Genomic DNA, 19,350 nt, shown 5'->3' on the forward strand with positions numbered 1-19,350 from the left:
AATTATTTACTAACAAGTGTCATTAAAAAATATGTCAAACAATCAAAGATATAAATTTTAGGTTGGGCACACTATTTTTAAACTTTGAAAAAAAGGTTAAATACACACTTTCTAAAATAAAATTTCTATATTTAATTCATGAAAATGTATATTTAAAGCTCTTATTAGCATTTGCCAATAAAAAATCACCATCGCGTATGCTCCAATTAGTGTACACTACTTTCGGACTATTGCCAGCGAAAGTTGCATAACCTCCTGTTTCGGAAAAAAAAAGAACTAGAATATTTTTATTATTGAGAGCATGATATTTTTTTACAAAAGAAGAAAATGAGTTATTAAGAGATGATGAGCCAATCAGCTTGTGTGGATAAGAAAATACCAAAAAGAAAATGTTGGACCCAAATAATTGTCTGTTTGTGGACCAATATGGATATCCCGATGTTATCACTTTACTTTTACTTTAGCTAGATAGACTATACTTTGGAACGCCTTCACTCTCGATTCTCTTTGCTTTTTGATGAGGGTAAAAAGTAAGAGAAATATTATCAAGAAATTTAAGATATTTGTTAAGTATTTAAAAATAAAAATATTATATAAAAAATATATTGAAAATTTTATATTTAAATTTTTTTTTTAATATAATTTTCTTACGTTTGTATACTTAACAAACATACCTACTTAATCAGATGAAGTATTTATGAATTTTATATACACAAAACAAGGAATCTTAAATTGAATTGGTGAATGAAGTTGAGGAGGCTAAGGAGTAGTTGTGTTTCTCATCTATTTTATATAATCCTAACAATATTAATTACTATTTTCTTCATCTTATGATAAGTGTGACTTTTGTTTATTTCATACACATTAAAAAATGACTATAAAAAAATATTAAAAAAATTAATTATTAGGATGTTTATCACTATTATAGTACAAAATAAATTTGATGACTTAAAAGTAGTGTATATAATTATAATAATAGTATGAGCAAACCTCAATTCTTTGATTTAATATTTAAAAAATAAATATTGAATTTGTATATGGTAAATTCGATCTATGTTAATACTGAAGGGAGACTGATATAAATCATTTTATCAATATAATGAGTAAGCAGATCTTCTTTAGTTTAGATTAATAATTATATGTTCATTCTATTTTTTTTTTAAATAAAAAATAATAGCGTAGAGAATAGTAATAAAAAATACATTGATATTGACTGGGCCCCTACGGTCGCTGGCTGGCTCCAAAAAACAGCTCGCGCCGAGAAAAGAAACGATGCGTTTGGGCGAGTCATTTAATTTCACTGTTTATTTATCTCGTTTTTCTAGGCAAAGAAAAAAAAAGCATTATTTCTTTCTTTCGTTCATTTTGTGCTTTATTTATTGTCTTTATATCTCAGAACCTCTTTCTCTTTCTCTCTCTCCCAACGATGCAAGTTTTGCAGAACCGATCAACGTTTTTCAACCACGGCATTTCAACGCATCTCAATACTTTTGCGCCTGATCGCTACTCTTAACCTCTTTTTGTTCCATTTTCAAGTATTTTTTCTATTTCTTCCTATTTCTTCGCATTTTTCAACCATCTTCCAATTCATTTAACTAACTAACTCATTGACATAACCGTTTTTATAATTTCATTTTTCTCCATTGCATTGTACACATAACCTCACGGTGTACATTGCAATCTCTTTTCATAATAAAAAATGCTATAGTAGCGTCGGAATTAGCGCTGTTAATATTTATCATTGTTGATTCGTTTTCTAATTTAGGATTTTGTTGTAACCGAAGAAACGATTTCGGGAAGAATTAAATTGAAGCAAAACGTGTTGTTGAGGAATCTGGTTTTGTCTTAAATTGAAGAAATTAAGGTTGATCGGAAGGAACAATGTCTGGTCGGAGTGAACACCAAAAATCCGTTCCCCTTTCGGTTCTCTTGAAGCGTGAATTGGCGAATGAGAAAATCGAGAAACCTGATATGGTAGTTGTTTATGGCCATGCTAGTGAGAACAAGAAAGGAGAGGATTTCATTTTACTAAAGACCGAATGCCAAAGAGTTGTGGCAGATGGTGTTTCTACGTATTCTGTTTTTGGGGTATGTTTCTTTCTAAATAAACTCAACAAATCGTGCTTTTTTATTTATTTATTTTGGTTTTTAAATTCTCATGTGATGGATTGTATTGTAATTGATCAGCAAATATTTATGCGATTGGGGGGTTTCAAAAGTCAATGTGTTTTTATGTCTTATGATTTTGGCATGGCATGATGATCGAGAAAAGTAAATGATTGGGTGAAAAGAAACTGAACTACTATGTTGTTGACTTACAAATTAACTTAAATTTGATTCTATGATTTATTTGCCTTTTAGTTCATTGCAGATTTAAACGGTCTAAATGCGAAATAATTTAGTGAATTGTGTACAACGCCTCTATTTACATGGAGGGCCATATTGCTGAGTTATTTTTTAGAAAGCAATTGTGATTTCTCCTAATTCACTTTTTTTAGTTGGTTATCGAGAATGGTGTAGCCTTTTAAGCAGTGATCGCATATATTTTGACTCAGAAATGCCATATCTTTCTTTACTTGGGCATGTTTTTTTCTCTTGTTGCATTTTCTGATGCAGAAAATTTACAGCTATTTGATGGACACAATGGATCTGCTGCTGCTATTTATGCCAAGGAGAATCTTCTGAACAATGTTTTATGTGCCATTCCTCCAGATCTCAACAGAGATGAGTGGGTAGCAGCATTGCCCAGGGCTTTGGTTGCTGGCTTTGTAAAAACTGATAAAGATTTTCAACAGAAAGGTATGGCTAATAATTACATGATCTTGCCTCCATTAAATATTTGTTTATGAGGCAAGTTCATAAATTCCATCTGGAATTTTTCATATGAATAACGTAATAATAGTATCAAAGTAACTTCTTTCCAATTCTCAGAGTAAAAATTTAAAGAATAAAGGAAGAAAAAAAAAACAGGTTGATGCATGTTGAACATGTTGGTATTGTGAAACCTTGATAATATTTTTTTAACCTCCATTGGTGTCTGCTACTTGCCCTGTTCTTTTTTGTCTGTGTAATTCCGAATGTCAAAATTATGAAAAGTTCATAAATTCCTGTACCTCTGAATTTATGAATTTTTTGTTATTTTTTTCTTAAGGTATATGTTGATATGCAAATTTATTATCTTCACTTTTACAGCAAGGACATCTGGAACAACTGTAACCTTTGTGATTATAGAAGGATGGGTTATAACAGTTGCATCTGTTGGTGATTCCCGTTGCGTACTTGAACCTTCTGAAGGTGGGAGTCATGACTTGTCAGCAGATCATCGACTAGAAACCAATGAAGAGGAGTAAGTTTTTAGTGGAATATTTTGGTGAGCAACTGTCTGGAATTGCTCCGTTACATTGAAATAAAGTCTCATCCTTTCTTTTTCTTCCACAGGAGGGTGCGCATCAGTTCTAGTGGAGGTGAAGTTGGTCGGCTAAATACAGGTGGAGGTGCAGAGGTACATTTCCATTAAACTTATCCCTTTTATCTCTGATGGTATTGGCCCAAGAAAAAAACAACAAAAACCACTACTACTAAAATCAACAAAGCAATGGCTTGTAGAATGGGTTTGATGTCTCTTGTAATACTATTTTTTATTTCTTGTGTACAATGCTTTAACAGATAAACTACATAAACAGATAGTCAAAAGTAAATTAGGTCAATCGTATCATAGAGAATCAAGAGGCTAGATAATTGATGCTAGTAATAGGATAATGTATTTTTACTTAAAAGTACTAATCATATAGGTCTAGGTCATTAAATTTTATAATCTTTTAAGAAAATTGTTTACACTTTTGATGTTGTACTGGCTATATTTGATAATATTTAGATTATCTCCTGTTATGATTCATTAATATTTTTGTAGGAGAAATTTGTATTTGTATCAAATTTATTTTCCTGACTAGGTTAACGACTGTTATAGGTTGGTCCGTTGAGATGTTGGCCTGGTGGCTTGTGTCTCTCTCGATCCATTGGTGATATGGATGTTGGCGAATTTATTGTCCCTGTACCATATGTAAAGCAAGTGAAGGTTGGTCAATGATATCCCTTGCACATGCAGCAATATAGGGCTTATTTTTGTTTCATGTTGTTTTAATCTCTGTATCACAGTTACAGATAGCTTCTTTACAGCATGATTTTTCTACCCTCTTAAAAAGAGCAACTGAACTTTCATAAGATTAAGTACTGCCTTTTAAAAGTCAAAATTGAATCTTTCTTTTTTAATTGCTGCAAGTCCTTTCGTTTTCTGAACATACTAATCTTGAACACTAATTGATGAAACAAAAATGAAAGTAATTTAATGGAAAACTAAGTAGTTATGTGAAATTCATTTAATACTTGCATTTCTAAGTCATTGATAGGATATACTGAATACTTTTTAGCCATTTCCTCTTAGGAAATTGACAAGATATTTTTGTCTTAATTATTCTAATTCCTTTGTTTTGGTTTATACAGCTTTCCACTGCTGGAGGAAGGCTTATTATCTGCAGTGATGGAGTCTGGGATGCTCTAACTGCAGAAATGGTCCTTGATTGTTGTCGTGGGATGTCAGCGGAGGCTGCCGCACCACATATTGTAAAAGTATGCTCGACAGACATCCTTTGAATAATTTTTGAATCTTCTAGTTTCACCTTGGCACAAATGTCACTTATGTGTTAACTTATTTCAACCGTTTATTCCTGTGCTTTTTCTTTCTTCAGGAATCTCTGCAAGCAAAGGGACTTAGAGACGACACAACCTGCATCGTGGTCGACATATTACCCCAGGAGAAGCCACCTACTTCTGTACCAACACTAAAGAGACCGGTCAAAGGAATGTTGAAAGCCATTTTTCGCAAAAAATCCTCTCAGTCACCATATATTGAAAAAGAATACGTTGAACCAGATATAGTACAGGAACTATACGAAGAAGGATCTGCTATGCTTTCAGAAAGGTTTGATTATGTTATTAGCGTTGTTAACGTTTGCATCTTGCTCTCTATTTGTATCTCTTGACATGGAAACATCTTTGTCCGAGCTGCAGGTTAGAAACAAAATATCCACTCTGCAACATGTTCAAGTTGTTCGTGTGTGCAGTGTGTCAAATAGAGATTAAACCTGGGGAGGGTATTTCAGTACATGAAGGTACAGATAAACCAGGAAAATTGCGTCCCTGGGATGGACCTTTCCTTTGTTTAAGTTGCCAAGAGAAGAAAGAAGCCATGGAAGGGAAACGAACCTCAGGTTTTTTATAACTCTTCCCCATTTATATATCCATTGATGCCTTGAGTTGTATGTGTCCATAATTTAATTCCCTCCTTTAATTTATTGCTTTCAGATAGACTTAGCAGTGGAAGTGACTAATGAATTATCATGTACATATGCATTTTGAGAGTGACAAAGATTGTTCATAAAACGCGAATGTCAAACTTCCAAGCGACTGTGACTCCCTTTATTTCCTCGGGGGCTTCTCAGAATACGAATTCATTTTGAAATCTTCTTAGATTGTTCATATGGATTTTCATGTGTTTTTCAATGTACAGAGACAGGAGACTAACAATAGCCAACCTGTTAGAATATTTCTGTGACTTGGAAATGTGGAATATGTACCACACTAGCGTGTCGAAAGGTTCTGTTAAAAGTTGGAATGCACAACATGATGTCGGAGGTGATTCATTCTTTGTCTTATATTCCTTTTTTGTTTCTAGATCCGTTCATTTGTATATGGATCTTGTCAAATCACAAAATGGATCTTAAATGGAAGAACCCTTGCTGTATTACGCAATAAGAAGTTTATTTAGACATCACAGACCAATTCCACAAACCCAGTAATAGATTAGACGTACATTGAGCCTTCTGAATGATTTATTGTTGTAGCATTACATTCTGTTAGTTCCTTTTACCAAAACGAATATTAACATTTTGTAATATAAATGACTAGAAATAGTGAATGTTTCTTACAGCCCAGTTTCCTTGTTTCTTTGGATCTGTTAGATGCACAGTTAGGAATAATGGCATGGGATTATTTCTATAAAAGGTGTCGCTAGTAATTACGCAGCACAAACATTCACTATATTTTATGGATAAACGTCACTGTCAGTGGTTAATTTGTAAGGAGAGAGGGAAATATTAGTAGCAAACAATATTGTCTCTTTGTAGAGGAGTTACAATTAGAATTTAGAAAAGAAAAAGTTATGCAGAGGGATCTGATTTATTGTATTTTATTATATAATTTTATAATTGATCTAAGATTGAACTTCAAGAGTTCTTCATAATAATTATACAACTATTTGAAAGGGTCTATAAAAGAATATGATTGAATATGTCTTTGGTTTTTGTAATTATAACTTTTTATTTATTTATTTTAGTTCTCGTAAATTTTTTTTCTTTTGTTAATATAGTTTTATTTTAAAATAGTTATTTCATCTAATTTTTATTATAAAAATTATAATATTATTAAAACATAACCATATTTTAGTCCAAAAAAAAATAAAAATATAATTAAATTATAATTTTTTTTAAGTTAAAATTAATCTCAAATGTTTTGGTCTTCTTTCTTTAAAAACCATAAATTCTTCTTCATTATTAGGTCTAGGATTAGTACTTGGACTTTCTTATATGTCATTTCTCTTTCTACAACTAAATTCTACTTTTATTTTTGGACATTTTCATTTATTCTTCTAAAATCTCTTAATCTCCATGCCAATAAGAAAAACTCTGATTGAGAGTGAACTTTAGAACCTACTATTATCCAACAAGTATCACCAGACAAATAAAAAGATTATGGTAAAAATAAATTTGAATTTAACTATGGTGATGAATCTCAAATAGATGAAGATGTTGGTGATGGTGATGAGAATTATGATGATGATTATGTTTTAAATTACAATTTTTGTAACAAAAATTGGATGGAAGAATTATATTAAAATGAAACTATATTTATCAGGATGTTAATCAAACAAAAAAAACTCACGATTATCAAAATAAAATAAAAATATAATTACAAAGGTCAAAGATACATTTAAATTCAAAAAATATAAAGGATTAAAACGAATATTTATTAAAATATAAATAATTAAAATTATATTTAAGTCTAACAAATATGAGTTAATATTTTATTATTATTATTATTATTATTATTATTATTATTATTATTATTATTATTATTATTATTATTATTATTATATACAAAATATTCTTTTAAACATTTGTATCGTAAATTTTATAGCAACATTTTTATAAGTTATGATTTGTTTTAATCATAAGCGATAAATACTATATAATTTCAATACTAAATTATTTTACACTAACAATTAGTTAATTGTCAAATATAAAATATATATGTATCTTGAGATATATTATAGATTAATAAATGATTATATCTGCAGTTTTATGCGCATAAAATTTTACAGCAAAAAATAACTTTTTATATGCCATGTTTTATTTTAATTATAATCATTTAAATTTTGAATACCAAGGCATTAATTATAAACTTGAAATTTTTTAATGTTATAACTAAGATATTAAATTTTTCAATATGATGCGCTACTCAAATATATGCAAAGTCGTTTTTAAATAATATCTTTTAAAACCAAAAATATATATTCAAAGTTTTGTAGAATAAATAAGTTGATTTTAAATACTATCTCAAATTCCAGTTCTCTCATCTCGAACTCTATTTTGCGGCCACCGTAGGCGTCCAGTTTGCACACCAAACTCATCTTTCCCTCAAACTCTTCTGTAATTTAATAATATTGATATTTATTTAATAATTAATTTATATTTTTTAATATATACCATAAACAGAAATTTACGATTAACAAATATATTTTATTTTGTTCACGGAAAACTACTATTTAAAGTGTATATTTGAAGAAATAAGCATCATAAATGGACTATTTATTGTGGACAAACAAATATCATTTATAAAAAAATAATAGTTTACGACAAATTTAACTCAGACAAAAAAACACAAGAGAATGATCAATACTGAATTGTGGGGTAGGAGTGTTAAAGTATGGGAATGGGATACACCTATAAATCTTATAAAGAATATGCTATCTTGTGTATATTTCCATAATTCTTTCTAGCATATATCCGTGTTAACTTGGACTTTTACATGTGATGCACATGGCTAACACACACGTTCAACAAAGCTAACTACTCTACATCGGAAATTATTTTTATTCCTTTAGGTTTTAGAAAACTACATGTGTTCGTTTCACACGGTTTAAAATTGTGTTTTTGTTTAAAAGTGTACTCCTAAAATAAATGTGAGGATAGAAAAAGAAGCTTCCAAGTACACCTACGTCATACTTATTTACTTAAGAGTTCGATTAATTATATTATTTGTTGATCTTTTTTAGAGACAGATTCACCGGTGAGCCCCTAGATGGATTGAGCCCCTCCCTCTCTCTCATGTAAAATTACCTAGATATGCTTTATATTAATTTATAATAATAATCATTTATTATAAATATATTATTTAACTATTATTACATATATTACGCACTATTACATATTATTTAATAATCATCATGTATCATGTTATTTATTTATTTATATATTATACAACTATTTTGTTTTATTTTCTTAATTAGAAAAATAACAATTGTAATTTAATTCTATGTAAAATTTATTATTAATTTTCATTTGGCCCATTGTTCGATGGATTTATGGATCTATTTATGTATAGAGCAATTGTTGTAATTCCAGTCAATGATTGTTTTTAGGTATGTGCACACATACGAGATGAAGCTGCAATCATATTTTCTTAACGAATTATGAGAAAGATCACAGCTAGTTAAAATGAAAAAGAAAAATGTGGAAGGGAAAGTGTAAGGTGAAATGATCTATTATATTAAAAATATTACATGTACATTTAATAATATCTCATTATTACGCCACTTTATTGTAGTTCATAAAATTTCTCTACAAGTATCTTTGTGATGAGATATAACTAAATGCATGTATAAAAAAGTGAACCATCAATTAAACTCTTAAATTAATTGACCCAAGAAGGTTATTGTTGATGTGCTTGCTGATTGACTGTTTGTCCTAAGACTGGCCATATTTATGAGGAAAAATGGATTGATCAAAGATATTAAATGGCTAATATGAAAGACAGAAAATAATTTGTTAATTTTGCCACAAAAAAGAATCTCTATGTTGTTCGATCGTGAAATATTTGTTTTATACCACGTTCTCTTTTATATCTCTCCGGTCACGAAAAGCAAAGATGAAAAATTTAGAAAACAATTATTATATTTGAGCAATGAAAGTTGTGAGGTTACTTCAATCCAACCAAATAATGGCTCCATGATTAAGATGTTGACCTTAGCCATGCATATACAAAATTCCTTTCAATGGACCACTCTCGTATATACACGTGTGTGTGGGTCTATTACCACCCCCACAACCTATATAGCTACAATGAACCTATTTTAATCGTTCTATATTGATTACCATCTATGCATACTCTTAAATTGAATAGAGTTGTTTTTAATTATTGTATTTTTTATAATTGAATTCAAATCTAAAACTTCTGAATAAATTAAAAAAGGTTCGATCCATTTCATTTAAACGTTTTTGTATTCTCAATAAAATTTATACGTACATGATGATGTAACTACTTTTTTCATATATTTTCTTCATTCGCATTTTTTAAATTTCAGGTCTATATATGACTAGTAGTCAATATATATGTTTTTGTGGAATTACATACATGTATACATATATAGTGAGAGATTTAGATAGGTTGATATATACACACACTAAGGTGTTGGGGCTCACAATCACATGATATTCCCCCTAAACGACATTAGTTGTTCTGTTTCATTGAACTTTCGTGCTCATCAATGAATGATTTGTGAATGGGTGAAGTCAATAATTCCCAACAGCTGGACGATGAGTGATGGTCCTCCGGCTCCTACTCTCTTCTTTTTTTATAAAACTAAATAAAATATTTGTGGTATTCAAATTTTAATTTGATTGATAAATGATGATATTGTTAAGTTGAAGTTCGCACTTCTGTATATAAATTTTTTTGTAGTAGTTATTATCTCGTCTATAGATAAAAGTAAATAAATAAATTATTTGCATTTATTTGGGTGATTATATATACTTTATCCTGTTTTGTATATTCCTTTAACTAGGATTTGTTTGCACAGTGGTGAATTATTTTAGGATATCTTTTGGATTATTACATACCTTTTTCTATTGAATTGTACTTATTAAAGGAATTGCACTTTTGGTATTTAATCTTCATCATCTTAATTTTTAAAACTACTCCCATTAGTTTCTTATTTGAAATTTACAGATAATATAAAAAATGATGAAATTATAGGTACATATTTTTTCATAAGTGAAAGATTTTAAAATTAATTTGATAGATAGTATTGTTCTATAACTTTGTGATACAGGTAATCAAAGAATTGTGTAACTTTGGTGCACATTCAAGATTGAAACTCAAAAGCTTAGTTATAATATATTTTTGAATTTGGTTTAAATAATCTAGATCTTTGTTTATCAACTTGCAACTACCACTTGAGTGACACTTAGTCGGCTTAAAATGAATTGAGATAGATTCATTTATTCTAATTCTTGTTGTAAATAAATGTACATCACAATCACATGGAATGATGGAAACTTCATTCTCTGAAAACCATATCACTGATTGGGAAAAAACATCCAAAAAAATTGAGTGGAATCTGCCATGCCAATCGCGTCTACCTTTAGTAGCCAAATTTGGAGTTTTGTGACCTCATTTCCAAACAAAACCAGCACAACAATTGCTGTTGGACTTGACATGGACCCAACAAAACAAATTAACCAAACTTCTTCTTAACACACAATCTAATCTCACCCCCACAACACCCTTCTATATACATAATTACAATGTAAATGAGGGTTATAAATGTCCGTATACAATAATTGTGCTCGCAAGAAATTCATAAACAATCAGTTAGATACTATGAAGGCGATCTAAATTAATTATTCAAGATTACTCTTGAATGAGATGATTCTAATCTCTTCTAATTTAATCAAATGTCTTGAGTTTGAATCATGTTCAAAAAAATACGATAGTATTAAAAAATTTAAGAGAGAATTTTGATATCTACTATAGTTAATTTTTCTCAGTTGCCCACAAAATTTACACATCAATAAAAAAAAATTAAATTAGATAAAATATCTCACTGCTTAATCTAATCTTATAATATAAACACTAGAGAAGTTATAAAAATCAAATTCTTTAAATTATTTAAGCTTATTTCAATAAATAATTTTTTTTTTATAAAATAAACTAACTCGTTTGAAAACATTTTAATCACATGTTATTGACCTAGATTCTAGCTGTCGTATAGTGGTACTGACATTTTTGAAAACTATTAGATTAAAAATTGAGATAGTTTACCTCTCTTAATCTTATAATTCTCAATTATGTTACACCATAGAATACCATAGAGGATTCAAACATAGTTTTTTTTTTACATCTTAATATATCCCTGTAAATATAATAATAATAATAACCTAGTTATTAGTTGTTGTTACTATTATTATTATTTGATTAAACGCTAACATTTAACTTGGAAAAAAAAAACCTAGTTTTCAAGCTCCTCTTCTCCTTCTTCTTAGTAACTCTTGTTTTTCATTAATGGGAGAAAGGTGATTTGAAACTATTTTTTATCTGAAATCATTTTTTAATTTATTTTTTTTTTCTCATTTCATTTAAATAAGTAGTTTTTATATATATTTAGTTTTTCTTCTCTCATTTTGTTTGTAATTTTGATATTCGAGTGTGACGTTTTTTTCGTTGTTTTGATAAATCAATTTCGATCTAATGTACATTCAATCAATGATTTCGGTGTCGTCAACCTTACAATTTAAAAAATATAAGTATTATACAATTTTGTCATATATACATATATATATAAGATTTGTCACATTTTTTAATATTTTGTAGTTTTTTACTATTAACTTTAATATTATAAATTTGTTATAGATTATTTTTTTAAAACGATTTTGAATTATATTATTGTTCGTCAATGTAATATCTACTAATTTAAGTGAATGTGAATAAATATTTTTTTTAGTAATAAATAAATCAATCAATTAATTGATGCAATGCCTAATGTATTAAAAAAAAGGCATACCAAGTCCAAATAGAGTTATGACAAGGACATTCCCTTTCCTTGTTTTCAGGTTCTCTTATCCCTCCTAGAAACCTTTCTCAACATCCATACAACAAACACAAATTCACAACACCTTTCCATCTCTCTCTCTCTCTCTCTCTCTCCACACCAAAAAGAAAAAACATTATAGAGAGCCATACAATTTCAAACACACTTCATCAAATCTTGTCACTCTTTCAAGACAAAAAAAACCTCAATACCGTTATGGAAACACAACAACAACAACAACAACAAAATATCATAGAAAAACAACTTGAAGGAGAAAAAAACAACCATTCAATCCAATTATTAGAATCCCCAAAACACCCTTCTTCATCACCCTCTTCTTCCTCTTCACCTTCTCATGAATTCTCCTTCACAATCTCTCTTCACTCTTCTTCCACAACAATCCATGACAAATCCAAACCTCAACCTTCTTCTCTTGCACTTGATTTATCACCAGCTGATGACATTTTCTTCCATGGTCATTTACTTCCTCTTCACCTCCTCTCTCACTTCCCTTCATCGCCTCGATTTTCGACTAATTCCATGGACAGTTTCACTCTCCCTATCAAAGATTTATTACTAGAAGATGAAAAGACAAGAAAAGACATTGGAAGCTGCAGCAACAGAGAACAAAACAACAATAACAGAACAAAGGAAGAAAGTTACAACAAATCAAACAACAAAAGTAGTAGTTTCTCATTGTTTGGATTAACAAAAGGAAATTCAAATTCAAAAGGGTGTCATCAAGAGAAACAAAAAAAGAAACTTGGGTATGATATGATTCATGCATTGAAAAAATACTTAAGAATGGTGCAGCCACTAGTACTTTTCAGAGGAAAAAGAGAGAAAAATCGATTCCATGGAGAAGCTTATTCACGTTCAGGGAACTTAATAAGAAAAAATAAGCCAGAAGTAAGAGGAAGCAGAGGAGAATATTCAGCACCAGCTTCAATGAGAACATCACCAACAAATAGTGGACTTTTGCTTGCAACAAGTGGTGCTATTCCTTGTGGTAATAATAATAATGATAGTACCATGGAAGAGTTACAAGCTGCTATTCAAGCTGCAATTGCTCACTGTAAAAGTTCTATTGCAAAACAAGATAAGATCAATTGTTGATATAGATAATAAATGGTAGATATATATTTTTATTTTTTTTGTATTTACTGTCATAGCTTTCATTTTTTATGTTTTTGTAATGTTTAATTTACATCTGAAATTTATCTCTGGTTACACTTGAATAGTATTAAGTTAGTTATTAATATTTATTTTTTATAAAATATAAACTAAGCAATATCATTAATAAACTTTATATGTTTAATCAATTAATTTTTATTTTGTACAAATAAATTATGGTCTGTTGAATAATTGATGAATATATATTAGATCTTGTCTCAAAGTTGAACTTTCTATTAAGTCCAATAAGAGGTCCTTTTTAGTTTGTACTTCAAATTCTTTCATTTTGTTAATAAATCCGTAATACATATTGGAACTTAGTTAATCAAATCCGTAACAAAATCAAAACTAAGCAATATCATTTATATATATATATATATATATATATATATATATATATATATTGTCAAAAGAAAATCTAAGCAATATAATTAATAATCAAATTGTTGGAATTCAATTCATCACAATTTAATTTGTTAACCAATTAGTTTAGTTGTTAGCTACTAGTACTACTCCCTAAATGTGTATCATTTTAGTAAGAAATTTGCCCTGTTTTAACTGTCATTTTTAACATAATGTTAATTATTATTTTTTAATTTCTATCATTCTGTTAGCTATTAGTAATATATATTTTTAACTTAATTAATATGCAAGGTACGTAGTAGATATAAATAGTATATTATAATCTTTTTATAAAATATGGGATATTGGAGGGAGTATTATGTATAGCATGGTTAACTAATTTAAACAATAAAACATTCAAGTTAATATATGGTAGATGAAGTTTATTCTTAAAAAAAAAAGAGAGACAAAATTCAGAGATATAAAAGTTATAATTAATATACATTATTAACTAAATGTACGTAACTTGTGTGAAGATCAATACAAGTAACAAACTTTTATCTGCATGTGTGATTCTTGGATTTAGGTTTATTTTACAAAGTGTTGAGTTTAAATTTTCTGAATATAGTAAATTTAGATTTTAATCTTGTACATTGAATTCCACTTTTTGTTTATTAGAAATAATCTTACTTAACTTGGACTTATGGTTTGTAAAAAATTTCAAATTTTAAATTTTTTTATAATGTTAAGTCTTACTTTTTTAATTAGTCTAATAATTATATTCACACATTTTAAAGGTAGATAAATAGATAATTTATCATTCAAACTCAAATTTTTATATATCAATGTTTTTACTATTATCAATTAAATTGTATTTATGAGATCTAAAATCTCATGTTAATTAATTGAGTAAAGAGTATTTAGAAGATTAATAAAGTCAAATATATATTAATTTCTTGTAATATTTTCCTTAGTTAAGTATTGAAATATAACACATGAGTTGTTTTAACTTCTAAACAAACATTGAATTATCAAATCCTTCAAGCTTTGGGTGTAATTAATTGTGTCTAGGTGTCGGAGACACGTTAATTTGAGCTCACTTGCAAACACTTTTACCCTGACTTAGCCACTTAGGAATTGGAAATTTGGAAACAAATGTATTATTTAAATACACTAAAATGAGTATTATATTTCACATTGTATTTATATTAATTAACATAAATATTAAATTCAATTTTGAAGAAAAAGTATTCAAAGAAAAAGAAAGTATAATATAAAATTAAATTCAAAAAACCGTACAAAAATATAATGTTGATGTTAAGTTTTGTACCAAAATATCATTTCTCCTTCGAAATAGTAGTACAAGAAATGAATTATGAATTATTTCAATATTAAGCAATCTTCCTTCGACTGAAAAACATTAATTAATTTTAAATACTTAAATCCTTCAAGTGTTAAATTTTGACAAATTAGTAATTATATATGTTGCATTTTAGTAAGTTTGACATAAAAAACATGAATATAATAAATCATTTTATTGATTTGTTGGAGAAATTTGGATTCAGGTTGTTGTATGGTAGAGGTTGCTAGGTTTAAAGACAAAAACTCATACAATTGTTATGAGAAATATTTGTTGAAAACATCAACATTGTATCATGTATATATACCTAAGTTTTATATTATTTTTCTCTCTCCTCAGTTCTTACACCACATACATCAATTGTATTTTATAAAGTGTCCAAACTTTTGTGTTTCTAAATATCACATCTCAATTATCATATTTTGGAATAAACAATTAAAAAAAATCCTTGTCTAAATCTTAATGGTATATGCGGTATGGTGCATCTGTATAGAATCCAATTTTTTATTGGGTGTTAAAATAACTAATAATGGTGTTTGAACATCTTTAACTTTTTTTTGTTCCTTTATTTAATTTTTCTCTATTTTTCTCTCTCTATCGCATTATAAACAGATCACATCTATTACTACACTCTTTATTTATTTTCTCTCTAGGTATTATGTGAGAATATAAGAGATATTTTACTTTTATATATTATTTTTATTTAAAACTCTATATTATATATTATATTAAAATTTATATACTAAAATGTCCTATTTTTTACCTAAGAGTAGCAAGGTAGTAGCAAGGTAGTGATACGACCACCCTCAAATGCGACCATTGCCTTTTATTTTTTTATAATAAATAATTAATTGTTAATTTAATTAATAAAAAATAATTAAAAAAACCAAATTATATTAATAAAATCAAATAAAATACATATAATGAAAAAAAAATTATCAAAGTTATTATAGTTGAGTAGATGTGTTAAAACAAACGATGTACATATTATTGTAGATAAATTCACAATCTCATTCTATTTTATTATTTTATATTTAATAGATCCGAAGAAGAAATATAAGAGAATTGTTAACAAAATAAAATAATAATTTATATGCAAGACAGGAATAAGTTGTTAAAATAATATAACACGTGTTGGCAACACTATCGCTGCAAAATATGAGAAAATTATTATAATAATACGTTATTTGTTTTGGTAAATCTACTCAACCGCATTAACTTTATATTATTTTTTTCCATTAAATATATTTTGTTTGATTTCATTAATATAATTTATTTTTTATTTTTATTTTTATCAATTAAATTAACCATTAATCATTTATTTTAAAAATAATAATAAAAAAGCAATAGCTAGTCTCATCTCCACGACTTCCTATCATATAAATAATATCATTTATATAATCGCATCCCCGCCTAGTAATATATAAGTTTCAATATATAGTATAATAAATAATTTTAAATAGAAAAATAATATTAAAAAAATTCAACCAAAGTACAAGTGTCCATGAAATATTTTTCCAAAACAATTATAACACTATACCATTAAGGTATCTCTTGTGATATTAATTAACACAATATTTAATGAAAAACAATGGTGATATCGATTGTTGAATTTAATACACTTTAATATAGTTATATGGCAGCTACATTGACATTTAATATAGTTGAGTGTATATTCAAACTTCGCGCTTAGTATGTGTAAATTTTGCTGTATATATATATATATGTGTGTGTGTGTGTGTGGAATTTTACTCGGTTAAAATATATATTTTAAGTCAGTTTCGTGTCCAAGTTAACAACAAAAATTTAATAAATAATAGAATTTACTTTTTTAAGTCGGTTAAAATGTATATTTTAGGTCAGTGTCGAGTTAAAGTTAACAACAATTGACTTAGTAAACATGTTTTTTAACTAGTTTCATGAATTGACTTAACATAACTTCATTATATTAAGTTGGTTCACCTTAACCGACTTACGTATCTTTAACAAATCATCTTTTTTAAGTTGGTTCTATTGATCAACTGACTTAATAAATATACAATTAAAATAATTATTTAAAAAAAAAATTCTCACTTTTTTTATGTTCATGCTCCATACATACATACAATATTTTGTACTAAATTTAAAATCAGAGTTTTGTACTTGCAACTATAATTTTATATAACCATATAATATTAAACAAAAAAGATGTCTCTCATTTATGACTACTTTTGACAATACGCAAAATGATTTAAATGTCCATTAAGAAAATTATAAAATCATAGTGTGACAATATTCAATAGACATATATTCAAGCATTGTCATTTTCTTTAATTAATTCCAAAATAAAATTCACACAACATTTTTGAACTTATTTAATTTGGTACAGAAGAAGTGTTCTCAAGTATCTGAACAAAAAAAATAATCCATATCGATTGAATCATAATTTGTTTATGATACGAAAATTAAAAAAATACAATCAATAACAATTTGTAATTTCTTTATCATACGAACTTAAAAAAAAAAACACAATCAATAATAACTTGAAAAAAGTTTACATACGCGTGCATCTATGAATCAACAATACCCGATGTTACAATGTTCAACATATGTAATGTAACATGACATAGTAGCCACATTCATAATTTGAAGCTCGTCTCTAACTCTAAAATTGAAATCATAAAAAAAAATATTAAATACATAAAATTGTTATAATATTATAAATGAAGTTATTCATTTGTAAACAATTTAGTATATGAGTTACATAGGATCGGGTATAAATCCATATATGTTTTTCAACAATTGAATCGCTTTTCAACAATTAAATCGCTTTTCAACAATTGAGAAAATATATTAAATACATATATGACTTACTAAATATGGAAATTAAATATTTTTGAAGTTAAATATTATTCAAGTTAAATGAAGTTATTCCATATTTAGTAAGTTAAATATTTCTCTCAATAGCGATTCCATATATGTTTTCTTTTACTTTCAATATTATGTTTCGTTTGACTTGCAAATCCGTAATTAATGATCTGAACGTTTGTTTTAGCAGCAATTCATTTTTTTCTTTGATTAAAATTTCCTTGGAAATGGATCAAACATAAATCCAGCGGAAAATGTTTGGACCATATAATACTAAATTCCATTGCCAAATAATCGGTCCTGCCCTGTCACAAATCACAATCAAGTCCACATTGTAAGAAAGACTCAATTCATGGAATCATGAAGGTAAGGTTACAACTGACAGTGACAATTTTGTACATAAAGAACAACTTGTTCTCAACAGGCTTAACAATTAGGAAAGCTCAATAACACCACAAAAAAGACAGAGCATGGAAAATTACAAAGACGTCCTTATATATAGTTTAAAATTTAGCTAATTAAATTACAGAAATTGACATCAAACTAATAAAGGGGATTTTGTGAAGTCAAATATACTAAATGGTCATCTTAGAGCCTATATATACACATATAAAACCAAGTGATCACTGGTCTCGATGAACATGTCCCCATTATAAGGGTTTATGACTGAACTTTAAATTATAAGGGTTATTTCTTTTAAAGATTCTGTGGATTAATTAAGACTCAAAAAAGTATTTATGCACATAACTAGAGTAAAAAATCGAACTCGGGTGAATTTATAATTAATATATACAAAGACATGTTTGTATATATACTATATTACGAAAATTTAATCCATAGTTAAGTAAATGTTTATAAATAAATATTAAGAATAACACATAAAATCTTAAAAACTTTAAGATTGACGACATGTTAATTTATAAAAAACATTAGGAGTATTTGAGTTTGTAGTTAATAGATAAAAAACATTAGGAGTGCTTGAATTTGTAGTTAACAGTCTCTCGCTTGTAATTTTGAAACACATACATACACAAAAGGGCAATGAGCACCCATAGATAAAGAGAGAGGGACAACGAATTATTCGTCAACCGAAATATATATGTTCTTATGATGAAAAGAAAATACGGTATACGTTATATCTAGTTTATTGGAGGTCGTATGTGTGTGCGCGCATGTTTGCGTGAGTGTGTGTAACATTAATTCATATTTGATTTTATATCAATTAATGCATTATTATAAGTAATTATGCCTCTCATTATTCTGAAATATATTTTAACAAAAAATAATGATTTTAACATAATTATGAAATTCTTTTTTATTCATTTTCATCAATGTTATCACACAACTAGACATGGTAACGAGGTAGGAAGGAGGTGGATTTTGCCTCCTCCACCCTCATACCCGACTAATCGGGGAAATCCGCACT

At 27.7% G+C, this 19,350-nt stretch overlaps 2 protein-coding genes across 3 annotated transcripts; both read left to right on the plus strand.

Moving 5' to 3' along the window:
* Nucleotides 1-1,398: 1,398 nt before the first annotated feature.
* On the plus strand, nucleotides 1,399-5,990 carry LOC101491462 (probable protein phosphatase 2C 12). 2 transcript variants are annotated; one of them, XM_012716250.3, is made up of 10 exons: nucleotides 1,399-1,535; nucleotides 1,766-2,088; nucleotides 2,628-2,799; nucleotides 3,193-3,346; nucleotides 3,439-3,502; nucleotides 3,968-4,075; nucleotides 4,501-4,626; nucleotides 4,746-4,978; nucleotides 5,068-5,267; nucleotides 5,362-5,990. In XM_012716250.3, the coding sequence occupies exons 2-10, from the start codon at nucleotides 1,882-1,884 to the stop codon at nucleotides 5,385-5,387; spliced, it is 1,290 nt and encodes a 429-aa protein (XP_012571704.1). In that variant the 5' UTR covers nucleotides 1,399-1,535; nucleotides 1,766-1,881; the 3' UTR covers nucleotides 5,388-5,990. The 2 variants fall into 2 exon arrangements, with proteins under 2 accessions (XP_012571704.1, XP_004501576.2); XM_004501519.3 differs by lacking the exon at nucleotides 1,399-1,535 and having other exon boundaries at nucleotides 1,889-2,088; nucleotides 2,617-2,799.
* Nucleotides 5,991-12,197: 6,207 nt separating this feature from the next.
* On the plus strand, nucleotides 12,198-13,440 carry LOC101491149 (BRI1 kinase inhibitor 1). Its single transcript, XM_004501517.4, has one exon. It carries the CDS (start codon nucleotides 12,419-12,421, stop codon nucleotides 13,316-13,318), a length of 900 nt encoding a protein of 299 aa, XP_004501574.1. The 5' UTR covers nucleotides 12,198-12,418; the 3' UTR covers nucleotides 13,319-13,440.
* The last annotated feature ends 5,910 nt before the right edge of the window (nucleotides 13,441-19,350 follow it).

Source organism: Cicer arietinum, chromosome 5 (assembly GCF_000331145.2).
Source record: "Cicer arietinum cultivar CDC Frontier isolate Library 1 chromosome 5, Cicar.CDCFrontier_v2.0, whole genome shotgun sequence".
Taxonomy (NCBI): domain Eukaryota; kingdom Viridiplantae; phylum Streptophyta; class Magnoliopsida; order Fabales; family Fabaceae; genus Cicer; species Cicer arietinum.

Bases quoted from the DNA above. Each gene is read 5' to 3' on its own strand.
- LOC101491149 (XM_004501517.4), top strand. From the start codon at position 12,419: ATGGAAACACAACAACAACAACAACAACAAAATATCATAGAAAAACAA.
- LOC101491462 (XM_012716250.3), top strand. From the start codon at position 1,882: ATGTCTGGTCGGAGTGAACACCAAAAATCCGTTCCCCTTTCGGTTCTC. The intron at 4,979-5,067 runs GTTTGATTATGT...TCCGAGCTGCAG, and splicing joins TCTGCTATGCTTTCAGAAAG to GTTAGAAACAAAATATCCAC. The intron at 5,268-5,361 runs GTTTTTTATAAC...TATTGCTTTCAG, and splicing joins GGAAGGGAAACGAACCTCAG to ATAGACTTAGCAGTGGAAGT.